Source organism: Oncorhynchus mykiss, chromosome 26 (assembly GCF_057628025.1).
Source record: "Oncorhynchus mykiss isolate SJ-2025 chromosome 26, ASM5762802v1, whole genome shotgun sequence".
NCBI lineage: Eukaryota > Metazoa > Chordata > Actinopteri > Salmoniformes > Salmonidae > Oncorhynchus > Oncorhynchus mykiss.
Genome location: NC_143047.1, coordinates 14,318,320 through 14,343,712, shown reverse-complemented (window position 1 = coordinate 14,343,712; position 25,393 = coordinate 14,318,320). Strand labels below are relative to the sequence as shown.

General features: G+C 44.5%; 1 protein-coding gene across 2 annotated transcripts in view; it reads right to left on the bottom strand.

Annotated features, from left to right (window-relative positions):
• The window catches only part of LOC110506433 (amyloid-beta A4 precursor protein-binding family A member 2), an 86,120-nt gene that overhangs the window by 21,335 nt on the left and 39,392 nt on the right, over window positions 1-25,393 (bottom strand). For both annotated transcript variants that reach the window (XM_021586036.3, XM_021586033.3), the window contains exon 3: window positions 1,270-2,625. In XM_021586036.3, coding sequence (XP_021441711.3) covers window positions 1,270-2,604 — 1,335 coding nt within the window. In that variant the 5' untranslated portion in view covers window positions 2,605-2,625. The remainder of the gene's footprint in view (window positions 1-1,269; window positions 2,626-25,393) is intronic.

The window sequence follows — 25,393 nt, the reverse complement described above, 5'->3', positions numbered from 1 at the left end:
ACTGCTGCTTAAAATCACAAACAGTCACCGAATTTAACCTAGGCAGTAGATGTTTGGGCAGTAGATGTTTTATTGTTGTTGTCAGTGACTGTTCTGCACAATATGTGCTTGCTTCCAATATAATCCAGCTATGTGGCTTGTCCCACTTCTCTCCAACAACACAGTAAAGAGAACAAACACAACCACAACCATACACACAGTTCTGCATAACACATATGCACACGATGGAGCAGGTATGTATCAGCATTCTGCCATCCCATACCGCAGGGCACACACACACACAGGCTCTCCCCTCACCTCACCATCTGGCTGGGCTGGGGGTGAGCATGGTTGGACTCAGAGAGGGGCTTGGTGGAGGACAGGAATAGGTGTGTGTGTGTGTGTGTGTGTGTGTGTGTGTGTGTGTGTGTGTGTGTGCCTGTGTGGAATAGAAGAACAGGCTGGATCTGAATGAGGGCAGTGGGCGTGGGAGATGGGAGCTCAAGGTGTTTGGCTGTGGCTGGGGGATGGGTCTCCAGCAGGGGGAAGGGAAGGGTCTCACTAGCTGCACTATAGCTACAGTGCAATAACCTGCCTGTCAACCATCGCACACATCATAAATATCTCCCTATCACAAATCTTGTTTTAATCAGTTCCAATGGCATAGGTCTGCTCCAGAATCTGAACATAACCTGGCCGTACATCTTGTGTGCGGTCTCCAACTGTATTAAACACATGTCGTGACCCCACTCTCCGAGGGTGTCTCAGGGGGAGTGGGATATGCAAAAAATAATAATCAATTTCCATTTCACCACACACTGCACAGGTTACACACTTGTGCACGTGTGAAACGGGACAAATATAAGCAGCCCCGATTTGACCTTGAATATCTAACGTTAGTCTATACAGATCTCTCCCTCCACTCAGGTAGAGTGTAAAGAAGGAGGACCATGGTTTAAGGGTTGGTTATAGTCCTTCTAAAATTGATACTTTGGTAAATGCCCCAACATCTAGACGATTAAAAACCCAAATCATGTTCATCCGGGAGAGGCCGTGTTAGAGGCATTAGACATTTTGGATTGGAAAAATGTAGTCTGAAAATGACTTTGATCACTGTGCCCTTCATCTCCCTGTAACATTTGGAAGATTAAACATTGGATTCATACTCTGACAACCTTCTCAACACATCACCTTAACTGTATGTCTGACTTGTCATTCACATCATTTCAATAGAGGAGATTCAATGAGTGTGTATAGAAAATAGTCATCAAAATGGCCTCTCCCTCTCACCTGTTCTTGAGCCCACTGCTGTCGCTCCTCCGGGGTGCGGGATCGAACCTTGAAGCCCCTCTGGAGCTCAGGGTTGTTGTGCCGTGTGGAGGAGGGGAGGTTGAGGGACTTGGGTCTGCTGTCGTGGCGGTGTGGGGTTGGGGTGTAGGGGGCAGGCTCAGGCTTGGCGTGAGCCTCAGGAGGGTGGTAATCACTGGGTACACTGTCTTGCACCAGCTCGTCAGGGCTCTGGTCAGTGCCACCACTGCTCAGACTACCCATGCTCATACTCATCTTGATCTCTGCCACTATCTGGTCAATGTCCTCCTCCGCCTCCTCCCCAGTCTCCCCCTCCACTACCACCTTACGGCCACGGTATGGAGACCGCGGTATGTGAACCATGGAGTTCCCATTGTCCTCCTCTGGGCCATAGTAGGGTCCAGTGTAGGCAACCCCAGCTCTCTCCTCCTCCTCCTCCTCTTCTTCCTCCTCTGTGGGTGGGGGGGACTCGTGCAGGACGGGGGCGGGGTGGGGGTGGTGGTCCAGGACATTGTAGATCTGTTCATCTGGGTCCTGCTCCACCACCTCAGAACTCACCTCCCCCACCTCCACCCCTCCTTCTCCCTCCGCCCACTCCTCCACCGCTTCCTGGCACTCGTCTGTGTCGCCCGGGGGCTCAGCCCGGACGTGCTGCACGGTACTGGCCGTGTAGTCAGCCTCGGCCTCGTTGCAGTCCATGCTGCCCTCCAGGTAGCTGTCATCCTCAGGGCAGTAGCGGATGTAGTAGGTGACGCCCTCGTCCTCCTCCGGCAGACCTTCATCATAGTCCTCCTCCTCCGAGGTGTTGTTCACATAGTCAGAGCTGGAGTCTCCGTCCAGGCTGTCAGCGTGGTGGCCGTGACAGCCTGCATGGTCGTGGTCATTGATGGGACTGTGGACGTGGCCATGGTTATGGCAGTCTACGTCGTCGTGACTGTGACCGTGATCGTGACCATGGCAGTCTGCATGAGCGTGGCCATGGCACTCTGCATGGTCGTCGCTGTGACTGTGGTCATCATGGCCGTGGCAATCTGGGTGATCGTGGTCATGGCTGTGTTCATGCTCGCGTTCCAGGTCAGGTGTAGTAGGTGTGGCTGGCCGGCTGTCCGTCAGCTCTGGCTCCAGGCCCTGCTGGCGGCAGTAGTGGACCTCCTCCTCCTCCCCCGGGCCCTCCTCCTGCTCCTGGTCGTGCTGCTCTGGGGGGTAGGCGGTGGGGCAGAGGGGCCGGACGGGGGGCACCACCATGCTGCAGCTGGAGCCGCTGGTCCCTGGCCTCTTCCTATGAGCCATCACTGGCGCTGGCTGCTTACAGGCCATGCATCTCAACTGTCCTCAGTCCTACAGAACGCAGAAAGACAGAACCACACCATTAGAGCTATACTGCCACAGTACAATCATCACAAACAACATTTCAATGAAACACAGTGCAGGAAAGCTACAAAGATGAAACGTGTTGGAAGTGTTACACACCCCCCCCCCCCCAAGTGAGTGAGCCTTTTAGACACAGTGAGAGAGTTAACCACTCTGTTGTCCTACTGTGAAACCCTGTTAGGGCCAATTAGAGATGCACTATGACTGACAGCTAGGAAGGAAAGGCCCGGTGGAAGTTGAACTTTTCATCATCATATTCAAAACAAGACATAGTGAGGGAAGTGAGGGAACCAATAAAGGCTTTAACCCACCGTTCTACCCAAAATTAAAACCAACTAATTGCCGCATTACCTCAAAAATGGAAGAGGCAAGTGGAAGGTGGAGAAAGTAAAGAACTTGTCTGTCGGCCCTGCGTCAAAGACCAAAATTGGTTAAAGAAAATTGTGATAAATAAAAAAGTATACTAGTTTAATTTAAGGACCAAATATTGACAGCTGTGCCACATGGACTGCAAAATAGTTGGCACATGGTTTAAGAACTGATACACAAAACCACGCCGGATACAAAACTTAAGAGTTTTTCGATTAAAATGATTATACAAAAGTCTTGCAATCAATAGAATGTTATATAAATGCGGGGTACAACCATCCCAGCTCTGCAGATTCTGCTGCGAAGAGACAGAATCATTAGATGAATTGTTTTGGTAATGTCCCTTTGTAGCTTGTTTTTGGTTGCAGGTTCAGAAATAGCTGAAGAACTGCAACATTTACCTGGAGCGAACTCTGCAAATAGCACTGCTGGGTGATTTGAAAAGTCATAGTCAATCGACCAAATATATAATAATACTCTTAGCAAAAATGTTTATCTTTAATTTACAATCTGTAGAAACGATGAGAATAGAACGTTTCAGAACTTTTGTGAAACACCACAGCACAGTTGAAAATATATGGCAAATAGAAATCAAAACAGGATGGTGTTCAGAGATAGATGGGAGGGGTTGAGGGTAGCTGAAGGATGGGACTAAAAACAAACAAAAGATAGTATATTTTACAATAGTTGTGTCCGTAAAACGTATATAGTATTTATAAGCTGGAAGTAGAAACCTAAGTGTTGTTGTCCATTAGTTTACTCCAATTAGGGGAGGTAGGGTTATTACATACATGCATACATGCATACATACATACATATACAATCACACATATACATACACACTCATTCAAGGGTTTTTCTTAATTTTTAAGACAATTGTAGAATATAAGTGAAGACATCAAAACTATGAAATAACACATGGAATCATGTTGTAACCCAAAAAGTGTTACAGAAATCAACATATATTTTATATTTGAGATTCTTCAAAGTAGCCATCTAGTAGCCCTTTGCCTTGATGACAGCTTTGCACACGCTTGGCATTCTCTCAACCAGCTTCATGAGGTAGTCACCTGCATTTCAAATAACAGGTGTGCCTTAAAAGTTCATTTGTGGAATTTCTTTCCTTCTTAATGCGTTGGAGCCATTGTGTTGTGACGTGACAAGGTAGGCATGGTACAAAGAAGATGGTATTTTATCAAATAGGTCCATATTATGGCAAGAACAACTCAAATAAGCAAAGAGAAACAACAGTCCATCATTACTTTAAGACATGAAGGTCAGTCAATACGGAACATTTCAAGAACATTTATAGTTACTTCAAGTGCAGTCGCAAAAACCATCAAGCTCTATAATGAAACTGTCCCGCATGAGGACCTCCACATGAAAGGAAGATCCAGAGTTTCCTATGCTGCAGAGGATAAGTTCAATAAAGTTAACTGCACCTCAGATTGCAGCCCAAATAAATGCTTCAAAGTTCAAGTAACAGACACATCTCAACATCAACTGTTCAGGGCTTCATGGTCAAATTGCTGCAAAGAAAACACTACTAAAGGACATCAATAATAATAAGAGACTTGCTTGGGCCAAGAAATGCGAGCAATGGCCATTAGACAGGTGAAAATCTGTCCTTTGGTCTGATGAGTCCAAATTTGAGATTTTTGGTTCCAACCGTTGTGTCTTTGTGAGACGGTTGGAGAGTAGGTGAATGGATGATTAATTATGGGCAGTGAGAGAGAGTATGTGAACAGATGATCTCCGCATGTGTGGTTCCCTCTGTGAAGCATAGAAAAGGAGGTGTGATGGTGTGGGGGTGCTTTGCTGGTGACACTGTTGGTGATTTATTAGAATTCAAGGCACAATTAACCAGCATGGCTACCACAGCATTCTGCAGCGCTACACCATCCCATCTGGTTTGCGCTTAGTGGGACTAGCATTTGTTTTTCAACAGGACAATGACCCAAAACACCTCCAAGCTGTGTAAGGGCTATTTGACCAAGAAGGAGCGTGATGGAGTGCTGCATCAGATGACCTGCCATCCACGACCACCCAACCTCAAGCCAAATGAGATAGTTTGGGATGAGTTGGACCGCAGAGTGAAGGAAAAGAGGCCAACAAGTGCTCAGTATATGTGGGAACTTCTTCAAGAATGATGGAAAACCATTCCTCATGAAGCTGGTTGAGAGAATGCCAAGAGTGTGCAAAGCTGTCATCAAGGGTGGCTACTATGAAGAACCTCAAATATAAAATATATTTTGATTTAACACTTGTTTGGTTACTACATGATTCCATGTGTTATTTCAAAGTTTTGATGTCTTCACTATTATTCTACAATGTAGAAAATAGTAAAAATAAAGAAAAACCCTTGAATGAGTAGGTGTGTCCAAACTTTTGACTGGTACTGTATGTATTTACAAAAACGATATACAGTTTATGGGGGATTGTAAATGGAGACAATTACAATGATGGAAGCCACAATCTATCTGCAATATGAAAGCGTTTAACCACATACACACCTCATGTGAAACCACATCTAGCCCCAGGAGTCCCCAGCATATTACAGCTAGCATTGTAGAAGCATTGATCTCAGTATGGGAACACAGCTCCAAACAACCATCATGGGCACCTCACTGTGGTAAAGATCAGGAGAACTAGTCTGTCAAAACAAAGAGTCTGTGCATACCTCTAAGTTAGGTCTAAGTTAGATCTAACTCCTCCTAACATAGCTTCCATGCCTTTACAAATGGCTGATGCACATTGATTCCCCTGCTGAACACAAATGCCGCTCTCTCTTTCGCTCAACCTGCGATCTCTTCACCACCGAAAGACCTGATCAATTACTGCTATTGGAGGCAGACAGGTTCTCGAGTAGCTTACCCACACCCACAATTAAGTGCTTACTTAGCACTACTGCATTAGCCTTGGCACAATACAGAACTCTGCTCAATACAACGCTTTGCATTGAGTTGTGTTTGGCCTGCGGACAAACGTCTGAGGCAAGAGAATGAAACAAAGAGGGAGCCTGCCTTTACCTTAAGCTAATTGGACTTTGACAGTCATACAACCAATAGTCAAATGGAGGTCATCTCTACACAGAGGCCTGTGAATATTCAGTCCTAGATTGGGAGAGACTGGCGAGATGTTCAGTCTCCCAGAGTATCTGGACTGGTATTGATCTGCACACCGCAGGGTGGAGAATGGCTCGCCTGGGAGATTGGGATCATTCTCCTAATTCAGATAGCTCGAATCATTGTTAGGTTACGGCCACGAGGCGAGCGGGGAGAGATTACGTTGGGGTATTTCTGGTGCTTCTGCACGTAGGGCCCTAAACAAATTCAACAATCTCATTAAAAAGCTATCAAACAGCGAAGGGACGGTATAAATCACATGAGAAGCCATTAATAGAGGACACACACACATGGCTGTGAAGACGAGTGCCGGCACAAAACATTAGATGTGTAATACAATACTGCGATTTAAAGAGTGACCTGGTGTCCCACTTTCTCTCCTCTATGTTCCTTCCACCTGTCTCATCTCCACCAGTTGCCACTAACAACTGGCTGCTCTCTGAGGGGCTTTTGTTGTTCCTTTCCCCTCTTCTCTCTCTCACTGCCTATAATTATGCTTTCCATCACAAGTGATTGCAACGGCTAATTACCCCCACTCCAGCCCTCTCCCCATCTCCCTGTCCGTCAGGAGGCTATGTCAAGGGGGTGGACAAGGTATAACTCCAGAAGCACACATTCACAACCCACATTATGGCCATCCATTCAGGTGACTGACTCGGAGCAATACTGCTGATGCTGTTGCTAGACAAAGAGGCTGTTCACTGGAAAGTCTATGGGGAGAGCAAGTTCAAACACATATACAGAACACATGATTCCCCATTCAACCCAGCGTTCGTTATAGTGGGTACGATAAGAAATGTGATAATGACACATTCTGTAGATATCTGACTGGCAGAGACTCATAAAGAGCTAAAATAATGTTGAGGAACTATATTTCACTTTAGGCACCCGAGTGGCGTAGCGGTCTAAGGCACCTGCATCTCAGTGCAAGAGGCGTCACTACAGTCCCTGGTTCAAATCCACGCTGTATCACATCCGGACGTGATTGGGAGACCCATAGGGTGGCGCACAATTTGCTCAGCGTCGTCCGGGTTTGACCATCATTGTAAATAAGAATTTGTTCTCCACTGACTTGCATGGTTAAATAAAGGTTAAATAAAAGAATATATAATAATAATAAATATGTCCTACCTCTGTCTCTGGTTCTGAGCAGTAGTAGTGTTGAAGAGGGCCAGGCGTATAGTGATACAGGCATATAGCCCTGCCTTACCCCATCCCCCACCAGCTTCTCTCCTCCTCCTCCCTGCTCCCTCTATTCTTCCCAGCATCCTCTAGCAGCCCGCCCCGCCTTGCCACTCCCAATGGGCAATTACTGGTAGCTAAGAGTAACTGCCTCCTATGGGTACCAATGACCTTTCACCTCCTCTTTGTTTGGTTCTGAATAAATCCACCACAGGACCCCTGGATAAATCTGCTGACTGAGTGTTTCTACCAAGAGTGTGACTGTTTTTCCTCTCCTTCAATGTATTCTGCCTGGATCTATTTTGTATGTGCAGAGTGTCTGCGTGTCTACCTACCTCTCAATTGAATTTCTGAGGTGTGAACCATTCAATCCTCCCAGTCCCCAAATAGCTTTCCCAAATTCTGTTTTGTTTGGGCTGAGCCATATGAATTACAGACTTTTGACAACTTTTATTGAATTTGAATACATTACCTTGTGAATGACGACCTATCACAACAAATACATTAGAAATTCGTCCTACCTGTTCAGGGCAATTTGTATTCTGTCCCCTGGTACACCCCTAATTCAAAATGAATTGATTTTCTCATAGACATCTACTCTCACAAGTGATGTGTCGTCCCCCGAACGACACATCACCATGTCAATGTGAATCCTGACACCAGCCAGTGCCACACGCCTATTGTGTCCAAGTCCCAATTCTCTATCATCTGATTGCAGTAAAATATGTGACAGGCCTGATGACTAAACCCTGGTACAAAATCACTGTTGGTCCTTTTTAAACAAGCAGCCTTAATTAGAATAGTGACTATGAGCATCACAGTGAGGAATGACTGGAAAGCTCATAAAAACAGCACGACAGTACAATAGAGAAGTTTTCCCCCTTGTGCTTCCTATAATTAGGACATTCTAATATGTATGTCAAGAGAGGAATATCAAAGTGGCTTCTCTATGGCTGTTCTCTCGTGATATTCGAGCGTATGCAGTATCTTTGTGTAACACAACTACTGTCCATGCCCATGCTTTTCTTAATGACTTGCTGGATCTACCTGTGAAGGAGGTTGATCCGTTTCTTTCACAGCAGCACAACCATTCTAACACTTAACTTGACAACAAGGAAACAATTCTGTTTGTATTCTACAGGATATATATAAATGAGCCTATAGTTTGCTGGAAGTACAGCACCGACAAAATGAAAACAAAACTGGTGTTAACAGAGAGACAGTGGCATTGGCAGACCCCATTTCGTATTGCAGGCAACAACAGTGAAATGGATCCCAACTAATTGGCCCTAATCACGCTAGTAATTGCACTTTAGCGCTTGTTTGATTAGATATATAAAACGCCTCCTTTGTAAACCCCAATAGGATGGCTTTAATCACTTCCTTTCCAAACAAGCTGCAGTGTGTTGTCTCTGTCCTTTCAGCTTTCCATCGCTGCGGTGCGTTGAACGTTGCAGCTCTCTGTCCTTTCAGCTTTCCATCGCTGCGGTGCGTTGAACGTTGTAGCTCTCTGTCCTTTCAGCTTCCATCGCTGCGGTGCGTTGAACGTTGCAACTCTCTGTCCTTTCAGCTTTCCATCGCTGCGGTGCGTTGAACGTTGTAGCTCTCTGTCCTTTCAGCTTCCATCGCTGCGGTGCGTTGAACGTTGCAGCTCTCTGTCCTTTCAGCTTTCCATCGCTGAGGTGCGTTGAACGTTGCAGCTCTCTGTCCTTTCAGCTTTCCATCGCTGCGGTGCGTTGAACGTTGCAGCTCTCTGTCCTTTCAGCTTTCCATCGCTGAGGTGCGTTGAACGTTGCAGCTCTCTGTCCTTTCAGCTTTCCATCGCTGCGGTGCGTTGAACGTTGCAGCTCTCTGTCCTTTCAGCTTTCCATCGCTGCGGTGCGTTGAACGTTGCAGCTCTCTGTCCTTTCAGCTTTCCATCGCTGCGGTGCGTTGAACGTTGCAGCTCTCTGTCCTTTCAGCTTCCATCGCTGCGGTGCGTTGAACGTTGCAGCTCTCTGTCCTTTCAGCTTTCCATCGCTGCGGTGCGTTGAACGTTGCAGCTCTCTGTCCTTTCAGCTTTCCATCGCTGCGGTGCGTTGAACGTTGCAGCTCTCTGTCCTTTCAGCTTTCCATCGCTGCGGTGCGTTGAACGTTGCAGCTCTCTGTCCTTTCAGCTTTCCATCGCTGCGGTGCGTTGAACGTTGCAGCTCTCTGTCCTTTCAGCTTCCATCGCTGCGGTGCGTTGAACGTTGCAGCTCTCTGTCCTTTCAGCTTTCCATCGCTGCGGTGCGTTGAACGTTGCAGCTCTCTGTCCTTTCAGCTTTCCATCGCTGCGGTGCGTTGAACGTTGCAGCTCTCTGTCCTTTCAACTGGCACTACATCTTGCTCACATTGCAAAACCTATCTGATTATTGATCCACATCCAGTCGAAAACTCCGCTCCGCACATGACAGGATCGTGTTCTAAGACCAGTCTCACACCCCACTGTTCTGTATAGTATGTATGGGTAATATGGGTAATATGGGTAATATGGGTAAAGTATGACAAACAGACACCCAAAGAAATGGAAATGTCTACAGATGGGTTACTTGACAAGTCACGAAAACAATGCGCACGCTTCAAATGGGGCTGAAGACAGTGTGTTGTTTTATCTGGTTCTTGATACCCATCGGTCTTGTTTTGAGGTGTTTTAACTATGCTAATATTGCAAAAAAATTGACTAGCTAGCTAACCAACAACCGTAACGTTGTATTTGCTCACATCTACAAGCATTTCGCTACACCCGCAATAACATTTGCTAAACACGTGTATTTACCAATACATTTGATTTGAAAGACAATAAGTGCTAATTGTGCAAATCTACTTGTTTTCAATAAACATCGGAGACAAAATATAGTTTACATGGTGTCTGTTTTGCCTCATAGTTACACAAAACTAAACAACCAAACAGTCTATATGATGGAGACTAACAGGGGGTGGGGGGGTCTATATGATGAGACTAACAGGGGGTGGGGGGGGGTCTATATGATGGAGACTAACAGGGGGTGGGGGGGTCTATATGATGGAGACTAACAGGGGGCTGGGGGTCTATATGATGGAGACTAACAGGGAGTGGGGGGGTCTATATGATGGAGACTAACAGGGGGTGGGGGGGTCTTTTACAGAGGTCAGCCATAATGGTACAGTGCCCCTTGTCCATATAGAAGCCAGTGTGAGCACAGAACACAGTGAACTATCTATTAACCCATCCTCTATGGTGCACTGCAGAGAGACATTGTCTCATTCCCAGCACCCCTCCCTCCACACTCTCTTTTACAGCACAAAGAAACAGGTGTTTGTGCACCTACAAAAATATGTTACATACTGTACGATTTGAGCAAAGTAACAAAGATGAAAATGGATCATAAAATGGGGTAATTGCTCCTGAGTCTTAAATGAGTAGGTGCATCATTACTCCTTTCATTACGTTTGGTGTGCCTTGTTAAAAGTTGCTCTGTTCCTAGGCACATGCATTTCTTTAGATCACCAACACATCCGACTGCAGTGCTATGATGCATGATTTCAACTTAACAGGCAGAGAGATATAATACAATTTGCTGAGGATTTACTGCACCTCCATGCCTGTGTACTTTCAAAGTAGCCACCATTTACCTTGATGACAGCGTTGCACACTCTTGGCATTCTCTCAACCAGCTTCATGAGGTAGTCACCTGGAATGCATTTCAATTAACAGGTGTGCCTTGTTAAAAATGTATTTGCAGAATTTATTTCCTTCTTAATGCATTTGAGCCAATCAGTTGTGTTGTGGCAAGGTAGGGGTACAGAATATAGCCCTATTTGGTAAAAGACCAAGTCCATATTATGGCAAGAACAGCTCAAATAAGCAAAGAGAAATGACAGTCCATCATTACTTTAAGATCAGTCAAGAGCTTTGTGCAGTTACAAAAACCATCAAGTGCTATGATGAAACTGGCTCTCATGAGGACCGCCACAGGAAAGAGTTACCTCTGCTGCAAAGGATAAGTTCATTAGAGTTATCAGTCTCAGAAATTGCAGCCCAAATAAATGCTTCACAGAGTACAAGTAACAGACACATCTCAACATCAACTGTTCAGAGGAGACTGCGTGAATCAGGCCTTCATGGTCGAATTGCTACAAAGAAACCACTACTAAAGTGATCATCGCCGCTGTGGAAGTGGGTGAGCGCTATGGTCCCATGGTTTCTCTTGACTCACCCGGCTCCAGGATAGATTTTGACTCTTCAAACATACCCAAGTCGCTATATGCGATCCCTGACTCTGCTTCTGGTACGCAAGCTGTTTAAATTAGTTCCCCGCATCCAATGCAGGCGGGAGGTATTGTTAATTGCGCTACCGAACTGCCCCTAATCAAAACTAAACAAAACGGCCTAAACTCAGCCATCAGAAAACACAGAAAATTGTACTTTTTTCAATGTGTCAAACACTCTCGAGTCATCTGGGACCCACGAGCTAAGCCCAAGGGACTACTAGGGGGGCACTTGAACATTCGTAGTGTCATTCCAAAAAGTGATCAAATTCAACATCTACTCACAGACTCCAACCTTGACTTCCTCTGCCTCTCAGAGACATGGCTCCATAAAAACTCTCCATATGCTGCTTTGATTGTGATTGGCTACAATTTTTCAGGAGAGACAGGATTGAAGGAAGAGGAGGGTGTCTGATGATTTACATTAAATAACATGTAAACAAATTGAGTGGTCATGTGATAATGAACTAGAATGTATTGGCCTGAACGTTACACTGTCTCCCCAAATGTCTTTTACCCTTATTGGAATGTATAGGCCACCTTCCACCAAAAGTGTTTTTTTTTTTTTAAATCAGTTTAATAACATGCTTAGGGAATGTGACTTTGGGAAAGAGGTCATCTTAATGGGAGATTTTAACATTAATTATGAAGACAAGTTTTGTAGGAAAACCCTCAAACGGATCACTAATACCTTTGACCTTACACAGCTAGTTAAAGTACCAACCAGGGTGACTTGTTGCTCTAAAACAGATTGATTTGGTGTTCAGTAATAAACCAGAGAGAGTAACTAAATCATTCAATATGGTTACTGGGCTGTCTGATCATAATCTGACACTTATAGCCAGAAAGCTGTCTAAGAGCAGGTTTAACCCTCTTCTGTTAGAAAGCCGGATCAACTAAGAATACCTAAGAGTGAATTAAGCTATTTTGAAAACGCAATTAAGGGAATTAACTGGAATGATCTCGTCCTATACAGACGTGGAAACTGATAGTCAGGTTTTTCTATCCACAATCCAGACTACAATAAATGGCTTCCTAAAGAAAATCAAATCCAAATCTGGCCAAAAGAGCTCTCTTCCTTGGCTAAATGGAGAAATCTGGAAATTGATGAAAGAATGAGATTATGCTCTAAAAACAGCCCTAAGATCCAAATTAGAGCATGACAGACGTAGGTTTACCATGTTGAGAAATAAGGTGATGAAAGAAATCAGACAGGCCAAGGTAAACTTTTTTATTAACATAATTGGTGAAGCAAAGGGAAATTCTAAACTGATCTGGGAGAATCTAAAAAAGTTAACAGGGAAAGACCATAGTAACACTGCTAAAAGACTAGAAATCATGGTGAATAACAATCTAACACAGGATGCGGTCGAAATAGCAATAGCCTTCAAAGCCTACTTTATTGACTCTGTCAAGGTACTGACACAGAACCCCTCCACTAGTTTCTTGGGCTCAGTGCTAGTAAATGATGCTTCATCATAAGGGAGGTTTCTGAGTCAAAGGTGAACAAGGTGATTAGCTCACTAAAGAACTCTAAAGCCAAAGATGTGTTTGTAGTTTTTAAGAAAGGTAGAGTCCAGCCCAAAGAGTCACTCATTGGCCTCATTACTAAGGTCACCAACACATCTATTGGTCTCGGGGTGTTTCCAAGGGTATGGAAGTCGGCCATAATAACGGCCATCTTTAAATCAGGCGACCCTGCTGACGTGAGTAACTACAGGCCCATTAGTATACTACCTGTGGTGTCAAAGGTTGTTGAAAAGTATGTAGCAGAACAACTGATTGCCCACCTCAACTACAGCCCCTTCACATTACACTCCATGCAGTTTGGCTTCAGAGCGAAACACTCCACAGAAACGGCCAACTGCTTTCTTCTGGAAAATGTGAAGTCCAAGATGGACAAAAGGGGGGGGGGGGGTTGTTGGGGCTGTGTTTCTGGACCTAAGGAAGGCTTTTGATACTGTTAACCATGAGATTCTCATCACAAAATTGTCCAAGATCAACTTTTCACCCGATGCCTTGAGATGGATGAAATCATACCTTGAAGGTAGAACTCGGTGTGTCAGAGTGAGCAATGAGCTGTCTCTTAGCTATGATGTGTGCGTGCCCCAAGGGTCAATACTGGGGTCCCTCCTGTTCAGCCTGTACATTAATGATCTGCCTTCTGTCTGTACTGGGTCTGAAGTTCAAATGTATGCAGATGATACAGTGATATATGTGCATGCAAAGAGCAAACAACAAGCTGCACAAGAACTCACTACTGTAATGGTCCAGGTTACAAAGTGGCTCAGTGACTCGTGTTTGCATCTCAATGGGAAAAAAACTGTTTGCATGTTCTTCACAAAGAGGGCAACAGATGCTACTGAGCCAGATGTCTGTGTGTCAGGGGAGAAGCTCCAGGTGGTATCTGGTTTTAAGTACCTTGGCATCATACTGGATTCCAACCTCTCTTTTAAAAAGCATGTGAAAATAACCAAATTCAACCTAGCTAATTTCCGATTTATACGAAATTGTTTGACTACAGAGGTAGCAAAACTGTACTTCAAATCTATGATACTCCCCCACTTAACATACTGCTTGACTAGTTAGGCCCAAGCTTGCTGTACAACATTAAGACCTATTTTGTCTGTCTACAAACAGGCTCTCAAAATGCTTGATAGGAAGCCCAATAGCCATCATCACTGTTACATCCATTGTGCAATACACCAATGTGCAATACATGTCTTGTATTCAAGATCCTAAATGGCCTGGCTCCCCCTCCACTCAGTATTTTTGATAAACAGAAAACCCAAACACATGGCAGCAGATCCACAAGGTCTGCCATGAGAGGTGACTGTATTAAGGAACTGTATTTTGACTGTATTTTTCCCTTAAGGAAAAACACCTTTAGTAAATCCGTTCTCTCTGTGAGAGCTTCCCATGTCTGGAATACACTGCCATCAGACACACATAACTGCACCACATATTACACTTTCACAAAATGCTTGAAGACATGGCTAAAGGTCAATCAGATTTGTGAACATGGTCCCTAGCTGTGTGTTGCCGCTTTCCATGTCTGTTGTCTGTAGCTTGTGAGGTGTGGAAACACTTTGTTGCCTTTATGAATTTTGTCTTGCTGCTTTTTGTTCTGTCTGTATGTTACGTCTTGCTTTTCCTATGTTGCTCTGTCTGTCTGCTATGTCTTGCTTGTCCTATGTTGCTCTGTCTGTATGCTATGTCTTGCTTGTCCTATGTTGCTATGTCTTGCTTGTCCTATGTTGCTATTGTCTATATTGTAATTGTTTTTAATAACCTTCCCAGGGACTGCGGTTGAAAATTAGCCGTCTGGCTAAAACCGGCACTTTTACTGAAACGTTGATTAATGTGCACTGTCCCTGTAAAAAATAAAATAAACTCAAACTCAAAGGACACCAATATGAAGAAGAGACTTGCTTGGGCCAAGAAACACAAGCATTGGACATTAGACCGGTGGAAATCTGTCCTTTGGTCTGATGAGTACAAATTTGAGATTTTCGGTTCCAACCGTCGTGTCTTTGTGAGACGCAGAGTGGGTGAACGGATGAGCATGGAGGAGGAGGTGTGATGGTGTGGGAGTGCTTTGCTGGTGACACGGTCTGTGATTTATTTAGAATGCAAGGCACAATTAACCAGCATGGCGACCACAGCATTCTGCAGCGATACACCATCCCATCTGGTTTGCGCTTAGTTGGACTATCATTAGTTTTTCAACAGGAAAATTAACCAAACACACCTCCAGGCTGTGTAAGGGCTATTTTACCGAGAAGGAGAGTGATGGAGTGCTGCATCAGATGACCTGGCCTCCACAATCAACCGACCTCAACCCAATTGAGATGGTTTGGGATGAGTTGGACCGCAGATTGAAGGAAAAGCAGCCAACAAGTGCTCAACATATGTGGGAACTCCAAGACTGTTGAAAAAGCATTCCAGGTGAAGCTGGTTGAGAGAATGCCAAGCGCGTGCAAAGCTGTCATCAAGGCAAATGGTGGCTACTTTGAAGAATCTAAAATCTAAATTATATTTTGATTTGTTTAACACTTTTTTGGTTACTACATGATTCCATATATGTTATTTCATAGTTGTGATGTCTTCACTATTATACTACAATGTAGAAAATAGTAAAAATAAAGAAAAAACATTGAATGAGTAGGTGTGTCCAAACTTTTGACTGGAACTGTATATGTTTGGGTAGGAGATATGAATAAAACAATAGGTTCCACACAGCACCTGATTGGGTGAAAACTCCTTGAAGGCCAATTATCCCCAGAGAGCATCTACAGGCAGATATCTAATACAGTTTGTATGTTCCCTGCATTTCCCTGCACCATCATTACAGTTAGCATCCATGGTTATTGTTTTACTTCTTTACTATGAACATTGTTTATATGGTTTTCCTTGAAATATTTTCACTCCAGGTGAAATCTTGGATTGACTGATAACAATAAACACATTTATAATAGACTATAATTAAGTCTGTGGAATATTCCCATATATACTGTACATACACAGTAAGCAAGGTTGGCGTATTGAGGGAAGATTTGTCTTCCTCTTCAGCAGCCCTTGTGTGTGTGTGTGTGTGTGTGTGTGTGTGTGTGTGTGTGTGTGTGTGTGTGTGTGTGTGTGTGTGTGTGTGTGTGTGTGTGCGGGGGGGGAGTTGTTAAATTTAGAGCCCTTTGTCTGGCCCTTGAGTTACAGTCAGGCACACAACTTCCTGCAGGCGATAGAGAGAAAGCTGTCATTAGTGTGAACCAGCTGAGGTCCCAGTGCAGAGGTGGACCTGCATGATGACTGCAGCAGCCTCAGGGCATGGTGATGGTACAAACTGAGACACACTCATTTCCCCCTGCCACTGGCCCATCAAGGTTGAAGCATAGCACACAGAGATTCAGTCATAATATAATAATTAATACATGGACCCATACAGTCATTATCAGTCCCTGCACCACCATTCCACTGTGAACCTCTTATCCCTGGTACAGTATTAGCTACCAGTACCAAGACGACTAAAAGAGAATGGACACAGTCCTGAAAGTGAATGAAGGACGCAAATAAGCCAATCAAGTGGTAATGAGCAGAGAACTGAACAAGGGAAAGCGTGAAAAGCAGGGGGATGTGTTGGTCCCCGTGAGATGATCCCTCTCCTGCAGAGCCCGGTTCGCTCAGCGCTCAGACTCCGTGCCACATCTCAATAGAGTGATTTGAGAGAGACTCAGCTGGGGAAGAGCACTCACTGGCTTCCTCATATGAAGAGACTTACTGAATGTATATCTGTGGAAGAGCACTCACTGGCTTCCTCATATGAAGAGACTTACTGAATGTATATCTGTGGAAGAGCACTCACTGGCTTCCTCATATGAAGAGACTTACTGAATGTATATCTGTGGAAGAGCACTCACTGGCTTCCTCATATGAAGAGACTTACTGAATGTATATCTGTGGAAGAGCACTCACTGGCTTCCTCATATGAAGAGACTTACTGAAGCTACAGCTTCAAAATAGTCTGTGACGCCTTCCTTGTTTGGCTGACAAATTCCTCCATTTACCTCTCCTCCGTCGCTCACGAGTGAGGGGACTTGGACTGGGTCCCTGCCGATTCCTGTGCCTTAGGGCAGAGGAGACGGAAGCGAGGCAGGGAGGCATTCAGTAAGGCAGGGACCACCACATCCCACTGTGTGAGGAGCAGAGGCCTGAGGAATACTAATGGCTGTACCTCAAGCCCTAAGTGCTGCCCATTGTGTTTATTCCAGGGAAAGCAAACCGGCTTAAACAATGGTGGAGCCGAACAGAGCAGAGCCCACAGTGTTTTTCCAGGGTGCTTTACAACGCTAGCAACAGTAACTCTCTAGCATATCGTTGGCTGATAAGTACTGCCATATGGATTTTACTACTGGAATTCAGAGCAGCGGAGCATAGTCAATCGCCATGTCACATCGTAGTCACAATCTTCTTGGAATATAAATTGTACCCTATATTGATGCCATCACTAATATTATCATTAAAGTAGTATGTCATGGGGATGGGATGGCAAACATCATCATGGTATTTAACTGCAACAAATCGGTTTTGAAAAATCAGTTACATGGGTATTTCTAGATGCTATTGGTCCTCTAAATGTAAAGCGGAGAGGAGAGTAGAGAGCAGCACGAGTGTGCCTGTGCCCCTTCTTCTGTTGGACAGTGGTGAGCCGACGCCTTTCAACACATTTTAATGACTTGCTTTATCAAGCATGCCAGAGTCATTAAAGATTAAATTAAAGTCACGAAACGTAGTCAGCTGGAAAAATTAGACTTTAAAAAGGAGAAATTCAGGGAGAAGTTACTCTGGAGTAAGTTCATTTGTCTGAGGCCAATAGTCCACACGGCACGCACACTGGGTGGGTTAAGTTTCTGGGCTAGCTGTGTGTTTGTAATGCCCTGGTCTGCTCTGGATTAATATACACTTTTCTTTATCAGTATCACTCACAACGGATGGCTTTAGGTCTGATTCATTTAAATGTCTTCTTGAAAGGAAGCAAGAAACTCTTCATGGGCAGAGTGAAAAGGGCCTTGGAGCTCTCACAGAGAGAACAAAGTGCAGTGGAAGGAATCTTTTGCTTTTAAAGATGAAGTCCTGGCTACCTGCTGCTTGCCACTTCCTGAGTAAAATTGTACTTTGTATTAAAGGCTGCTTTGGTAAAGGGCACTCAGCACAGTCTACACTTCAGAGAAATAAGACCATAATGGTTTTTTCACAGGACAGACTGTTTCCTCTCATAAGTGGTCTTTTGTTCTCGCTACACCACACCAGACTGCACATTCCAATCTTCTTGAGGTTCTGAAAATATGCCCAATCTAAGTGCTAAGGTCGTCACATGGCGATAGTACGATACCTGATTTTCCATGACAAAAAGGATAACACAAAACACTTTGGTTCTTTAGCGTTGTTGACCCCGCCCTGTGCAACTGGGTACTGGACTTCCTGACGGGCCGCCCCCAGGTGGTGAGGGTAGGCAACAACATCTCCACCCCGCTGATCCTCAACACTGGGGCCCCACAAGGGTGCGTTCTGAGCCCTCTCCTGTACTCCCTGTTCACCCACGACTGCATGGCCACGCACGCCTCCAACTCAATCATCAAGTTTGCGGACGACACAACAGTGGTAGGCTTGATTACCAACAACGACGAGACGGCCTACAGGGAGGAGGTGAGGGTCCTCGGAGTGTGGTGTCAGGAAAATAACTTCACACTCAACGTCAACAAAACTAAGGAGATGATTGTGAACTTCAGGAAACAGCAGAGGGAACACCCCCCTATCCACATCGATGGAACAGTAGTGGAGAGGGTAGTAAGTTTTAAGTTCCTCGGCGTACACATCACAGACAAACTGAATTGGTCCACCCACACAGACAGCATCGTGAAGAAGGCGCAGCAGCACCTCTTCAACCTCAGGAGGCTGAAGAAATTCGGCTTGTCACCAAAAGCACTCACAAACTTCTACAGATGCACAATCGAGAGCATCCTGTCGGGCTGTATCACCGCCTGGTACGGCAACTGCTCCGCCCACAACCGTAAGGCTCTCCAGAGGGTAGTGAGGTCTGCACAACGCATCACCGGAGGCAAACTACCTGCCCTCCAGGACACCTACACCACCCGATGTCACAGGAAGGCCATAAAGATAATCAAGGACAACAGCCACCCGAGCCACTGCCTGTTCACCCCGCTATCATCCAGAAGGCGAGGTCAGTACAGGTGCATCAAAGCTGGGACCGAGAGACTGAAAAACAGCTTCTATCTCAAGGCCATCAGACTGTTAAACAGCCACCACTAACATGGAGTGGCTGCTGCCAACACACTGACTCAACTCCAGCCACTTTAATAATGGGAATTGATGGGAAATTATGTAAAATATATCACTAGCCACTTTAAACAATGCTACCTAATATAATGTTTACATACCCTACATTATTCATCTCATATGTATACGTATATACTGTACTCTATTTCATCTACTGCATCTTTATGTAATACATGTATCACTAGCCACTTTAACTATGCCACTTTGTTTACATACTCATCTCATATGTATATACTGTACTCAATACCATCTACTGTATCTTGCCTATGCCGCTCTGTACCATCACTCATTCATATATCTTTATGTACATATTCTTTATCCCCTTACACTTGTGTCTATAAGGTAGTCGTTTTGGAATTGTTAGCTAGATTACTTGTTGGTTATTACTGTATTGTCTGAACTAGAAGCACAAGCATTTCGCTACACTCGCATTAACATCTGCTAACCATGTGTATGTGACAAATAAAATTTGATTTGATTTGAAAACCTACAGTATGTAACATAGTGTGTTTATAGCTTGGAAAATAAGCGTGATTCGGGGTGACAACATTTATTTAATTTAACCTTTATTTAACTAGGCAAGTCAGTTAAGAACAAGTTCTTATTTTCAATGACGGCCTAGGAACAGTGGGTTAACTGCCTGTTCAGGGGCAGAACGACAGATTTGTACCTTGTCAGCTCTGGGATTTGAACTTGCATCCTTTCGGTTACTAGTGCAACACTCTAACCACTACGCTGCCGCCCCTGAACATAAGGATGCTTGTTTCCAACATTGGGCCTGAGTATCACGATACTGGAATCATTACATCCCTACTAAGTGTTGTGAGCCACCTACCTGACACTAAATCGAACACAGAGTTTGGGCTTTGTGTCAGTGCTCAAAGTGGGAAATTGAACTCTTGTTCTCTCCCTTCCGACAGCTTTACGATGTGCACAAGCCCTTCCTCCTTCCCTAATGAATGAGCCTCCAATCTGACTTCAAGGTCTTTTACCAACTCACCATGGCCATTATTATTCTGTCACCATCCTTGATTACAGCCACGGTAAAGTCACCTCCTTAGTGCCAGTAACTGTAGCTGGATTAATTCATCACTTCTCTATCCATCCGGGAAAGGATGTGTCGTTACATTAAACTACCATAACAATTTGTGGTTCAATTTAGGTTTTACATCACTAGTGATGTATTGTTATCACATAGTTATGCTGCAAGCGAATGAGAAGCGGTCGGGGAAAGAAAGCCATTGCGTCTGTGCTGAGCGAGAAAAGGGAAGGCTCCATCTCTCAGTTTTATTGAGATTCAGTGTGTTCTCTCCCCAGCCTCCCACATACTGCAGAGATAGTGAGAGAGAGAGAGAGAGAGAGAGAGAGAGAGAGAGAGAGAGAAAGAGAGAGAGAGATAGAAAGGGAGACAGGGAGAGGACAGGCCCTAACACAAGCACCCAGCCCAACCCTCCTCCTGGCACTGCCGCCAGGATCCTGACACGCCTTCCCCCTTCCAGTCACCACGGCAACCCTGTTTTCATGGGTCAGGTTACCCCTGAGATAGACAGACCTCAGCCACACCACAAAGCCCTCATGCTTTACCCTCAGTCTAGATATGCAGCCTCAAACGCATTGCTCCTTCATTGATGTGCTAGACACTTCACTGGTTAATTGTATTTGTATTCAACAGCCTTTTTTCCAACCTTAACACCAAAATGGTTGACAGAGTGGCCAACTCGTTACTGGGTGCCTGAAGGGAGAATGAAAAGGTTGAATTAACCTTTCAGAGGAAAGTAGGATCTGAGTACAATGGTTTTAATTAATTCCCTGAAGGACACAACTAACAAACTGAAATGTATTGGCTAAGACCCACATCTTGCTGCCAGATACACAGTTGAGGTAGGTCTTCAGCGGTTTTTTTCCCTCCAGTGCTTGACAGCCAACCGTTGGCATTGCAGCACCTGCTAATCTCCCGGATGGACAGCGAGCCAACCAGTATCATGAATACCGTTCAATGTCTGCAGAGTAAGATAATACGGAAAGGACCCAGAGGGTACAGATGAGGAGGCTGGTCAAAGATAAGAGCTGAAACTAACATAATAATAATAATAATAATAATAATAATATAGACCATCTACATTCTGCTTATGCTATACCATTGAGGTTACGATGTGGTTTTGTGACCGTGAAGCCCTCTGCCCCTCTGAAGGGGGTCTTTCTGTTACCTATCAGTACAGAACTCCGGCGCTCTTCAAAGTCTGCCTGACGACAGCTCTGCTCCACGGTGCTGAAAACAGAGCGCACTTGGCCCCTGAGGGAGAGGCACTGGGGACCTTCTAACACGGAAGGTTTGATCGGTGCCTGCTACTGCCAGCTGGATCCCCTCCATGCAGACGAGCCAGAGAGAACACAGGAGAAACATTGAGGTGTTATGGCTGTACAGGGTTATTAGCACATGTGCTATTGGTTCATTGCGCTCATCATCGTTACATAGAGAGGAAGTGCCCGTTGTAAAAGCTGAGGTCCATCATCATCTCAGCAATACGTACACACATCTGTTGTCCTGTACCTCTCTCACACACACACACACACAGTGAACAGCAGCCTGCTGCAACCCGGCCCCCCGACACCACTGACCACTAGGCAACAATAACACAGGACCCCCCACCACCCACCCCCTCTCAGGCTGCTGCCACTGGGCACAATGTATGCTACAGATGGCCTCAAAATTACTCAAGACAAAAGGAGGAAAAAGGAAGAAAAACATTAGTGAGGACAGTGGCCTTGACTGTCAAGAAAATGAATGTGTGTGTATTTGAATGAGCATTTGGGAGCAGGATCAGAGAATGAATGGGAAATCACAGTGGCAGGCACCAGATACTTCCTCCCTGTCTCCAGCTATGTTTTGATCTGTTCATCGCTCTCTTTTCTACTCAGTATGTCTCACTCTTGCTATTCTCTATTTTCAAGCTTTTTGTTGGTTACTCCATCTTTGTCACTTGCATCACGCAATCACACACACACACACACACACACACACACAAGCTGTCACTGCAGTCGCATGTTTAAATCTGGTCTTTCCTGTCAGCCATCTGGGGTTTGAGCAGCTGCCCTGAGTGGGTCGTAACATGCTGGAGACATTGAGCCCATGGTACCAAGGACAAACGCAGCAAAATAGTTTTAGAAGAAAAGAGGCTTGGTCAAACTATAAATAAACACTTCTGCTTTGATGTTTGCTTAGCTTTTGGGGGGGGGGAATGAAAACGTGTGGTTGGGACTCAGAAAGGATACACTCAGTTTAATCATATTTGATGGAGGATTAGGCCAGTGTTTGGGAGTGCTTCCAAATCTTGGGATAAAGAAAAAAATGAAATTGCAGTATATTACGACTAAAACTGAAACGTGAATTCATGTCCAGTTCCTAGCCTACAGTATAGTACAGCTTTGGAATGAATCACTAATACACATAATATACTCAGTTGAATGGGGCAGTATTAACTCATTACTAAAGGCACGGTCTATCATGGTCCAAACACACCAAAACAGTCGTGAAGAGGGCACGACAATACCTATTCTCCCTCAGGACACTGAAAAGATTTGGCATGGGTCCCCAGATCCTCAAAAAGTTCTACAGTTGCACCATCGAGAGTATCCTGACCGGTTGCATCACCGCCTGGTATGGCAACTGCTCGGCATCCAACCGTAAAGTGCTACAGAGGGTTGTGCGTACGGCCCAGTACTTCACTGGGGCCAAGCTTCCTGCCATCCAGGACCTACAGTTGAAGTTGGAAGTTTACATACACCTTAACCTGAGTTTAAATGTATTTGGCTTTCACAATTCCTGACATTTAATCAGAGTAAAAGTTCCATGTCTTAGGTCAGTTAGGATCACCACTTTATTTTAAGAATGTGAATGTTAGAATAATAGTAGAGACAATGATTTATTTCAGCTTTTATTTCTTTCATCACATTCCCAGTGGGTCAGAAGTTCACATACACTCAATTAGTATTTGGTAGCATTGCCTTTAACTTGTTTAACTTGGGTCAAATGTTTCAGGTAGCCTTCCACAAGCTTCCCACAATAAGTTGGGTGAATTTTGGCCCATTCCTCCTGACAGAGCTGGTGTAACTGAGTCAGGTTTGTAGGCCTCCTTGCTCGCACACGCTTTTTCAGTTCTGCCAACATATTTTCTATGGGCTTGAGGTCAGGGCTTTGTGATGGCCACTCCAATACCTTGACTTTGTTGTCCTTAAGCCATTTTGCCACAACATTGGAAGTATGCTTGGTGTCAAGACCCATTTGCGACCAAGCTTTAACTTCCTGACTGATGTCTTGAGATGTTGCTTCAATATATCCACATAATTCTTCATCCTCATGATGCATCTATTTTGTGAAGTGCACCAGTCCCTCCTGCAGCAAAGCACACCCACAACATGATGCTGCCACCCCCGTGCTTCACGGTTGGGATGGTGTTCTTCGGCTTGCAAGCCTCCCCCTTTCTCCTCCAAACATAACGATGGGCATTATGGCCAAACAGTTCTATTTTTGTTTCATCAGACAGGAGGACATTTCTCCAAAAAGTACCATCTTTGTCCCCATGTGCAGTTGCAAACCGTAGTCTGGCTTTTTTATGGCGGTTTTGGAGCAGTGACTTCTTCCTTGCTGAACGGCCTTTCAGATTACGTCGACATAGGACTCATTTTACTGTGGATATAGATACTTTTGTACCCGTTTCCTCCAGCATCTTCACAAGGTCCTTTGCTGTTGTTCTGTGATTGATTTGCACTTTTTGCACCAAAGTACGTTCATCTTTAGGAGACAGAATGCGTTTCCTTCCTGAGCGGTTTGATGGCTGCGTGGTCCCATGGTGTTTATACTTGCGTACTATTGTTTGTACAGATGAATGTGGTACCTTCAGGCATTTGGAAATTGCTCCCAAGGATGAACCAGACTTGTGGAGGTAAACAAAAAAAAATGTCAAGCAAAAAGGCATGGAGTTTGAAGGTAGGCCTTGCAATAGATCCACAGGTACACCTCCAATTAACTCAAATTATGTCAATTAGCCTATCAGAAGCTTCTAAAGCCATGACATAATTTTCTGGAATTTTCCAAGCTGTTTAACTTAGTGTATGTAAACTTCTGACCCACTGGAATTGTGATACAGTGAATTCTAAGTGAAATATTCTGTCTGTAAACAATTGTTGGAAAAAATATTTGTTTCATGCACAAATTAGATGTCCTAATGGACTTGCCAAAACTATAGTGTTAACAAGAAATTTGTGGAGTGGTTGAAAAACTAGTTTTAATGACTCCAACCTAAGTGTATGTAAACTTCCGACTTCAACTGTATATACTAGTCCGTGTCAGAGGAAGGCCCCAAAAATGTTAAAAGACTCCAGTCACCCAAGTCATAAACTGTTCTTTCTGCTACATCATGGCAAGTGGTACCGGAGTGCCAAGTGCAGGTCCAATAGGCTCCTTAACAGCTTCTACCTCCAAGCCATAAAACCACAATTAATCAAATGGTTACCCCCCCTTTTTCCTTACACTATTGCTACTTGCTGTTTATTATCTATGCATAGTCACTTTACCCCTACCTACAGTACATATTATCTCATTCACCTCAACTAACCTGTACCCCTGCACATTGACTCGGTACCGGTACCCCCTGTATACAGCCTCGTTATTGTTATTATATTGTGTTACTTTTAAAAAAAAACTTTAGTTTATTTAGTAAATATTCTCTGAACTCTCATTTTCTTAAAACTGCATTGTTGGTCGAGGGCTTGTAAGCATTGTACAGTCGTCTCAAATAAAACTGTGAAGGACCTCGGCATTACTCTGGACCCTGATCTCTCTTTTGACAAACATATCAAGACTGTTTCAAGGACAGCTTTTTTCCATCTACGTAACATTGCAAAAATCAGAAACTTTCCGTCCAAAAATGATGCAGAAA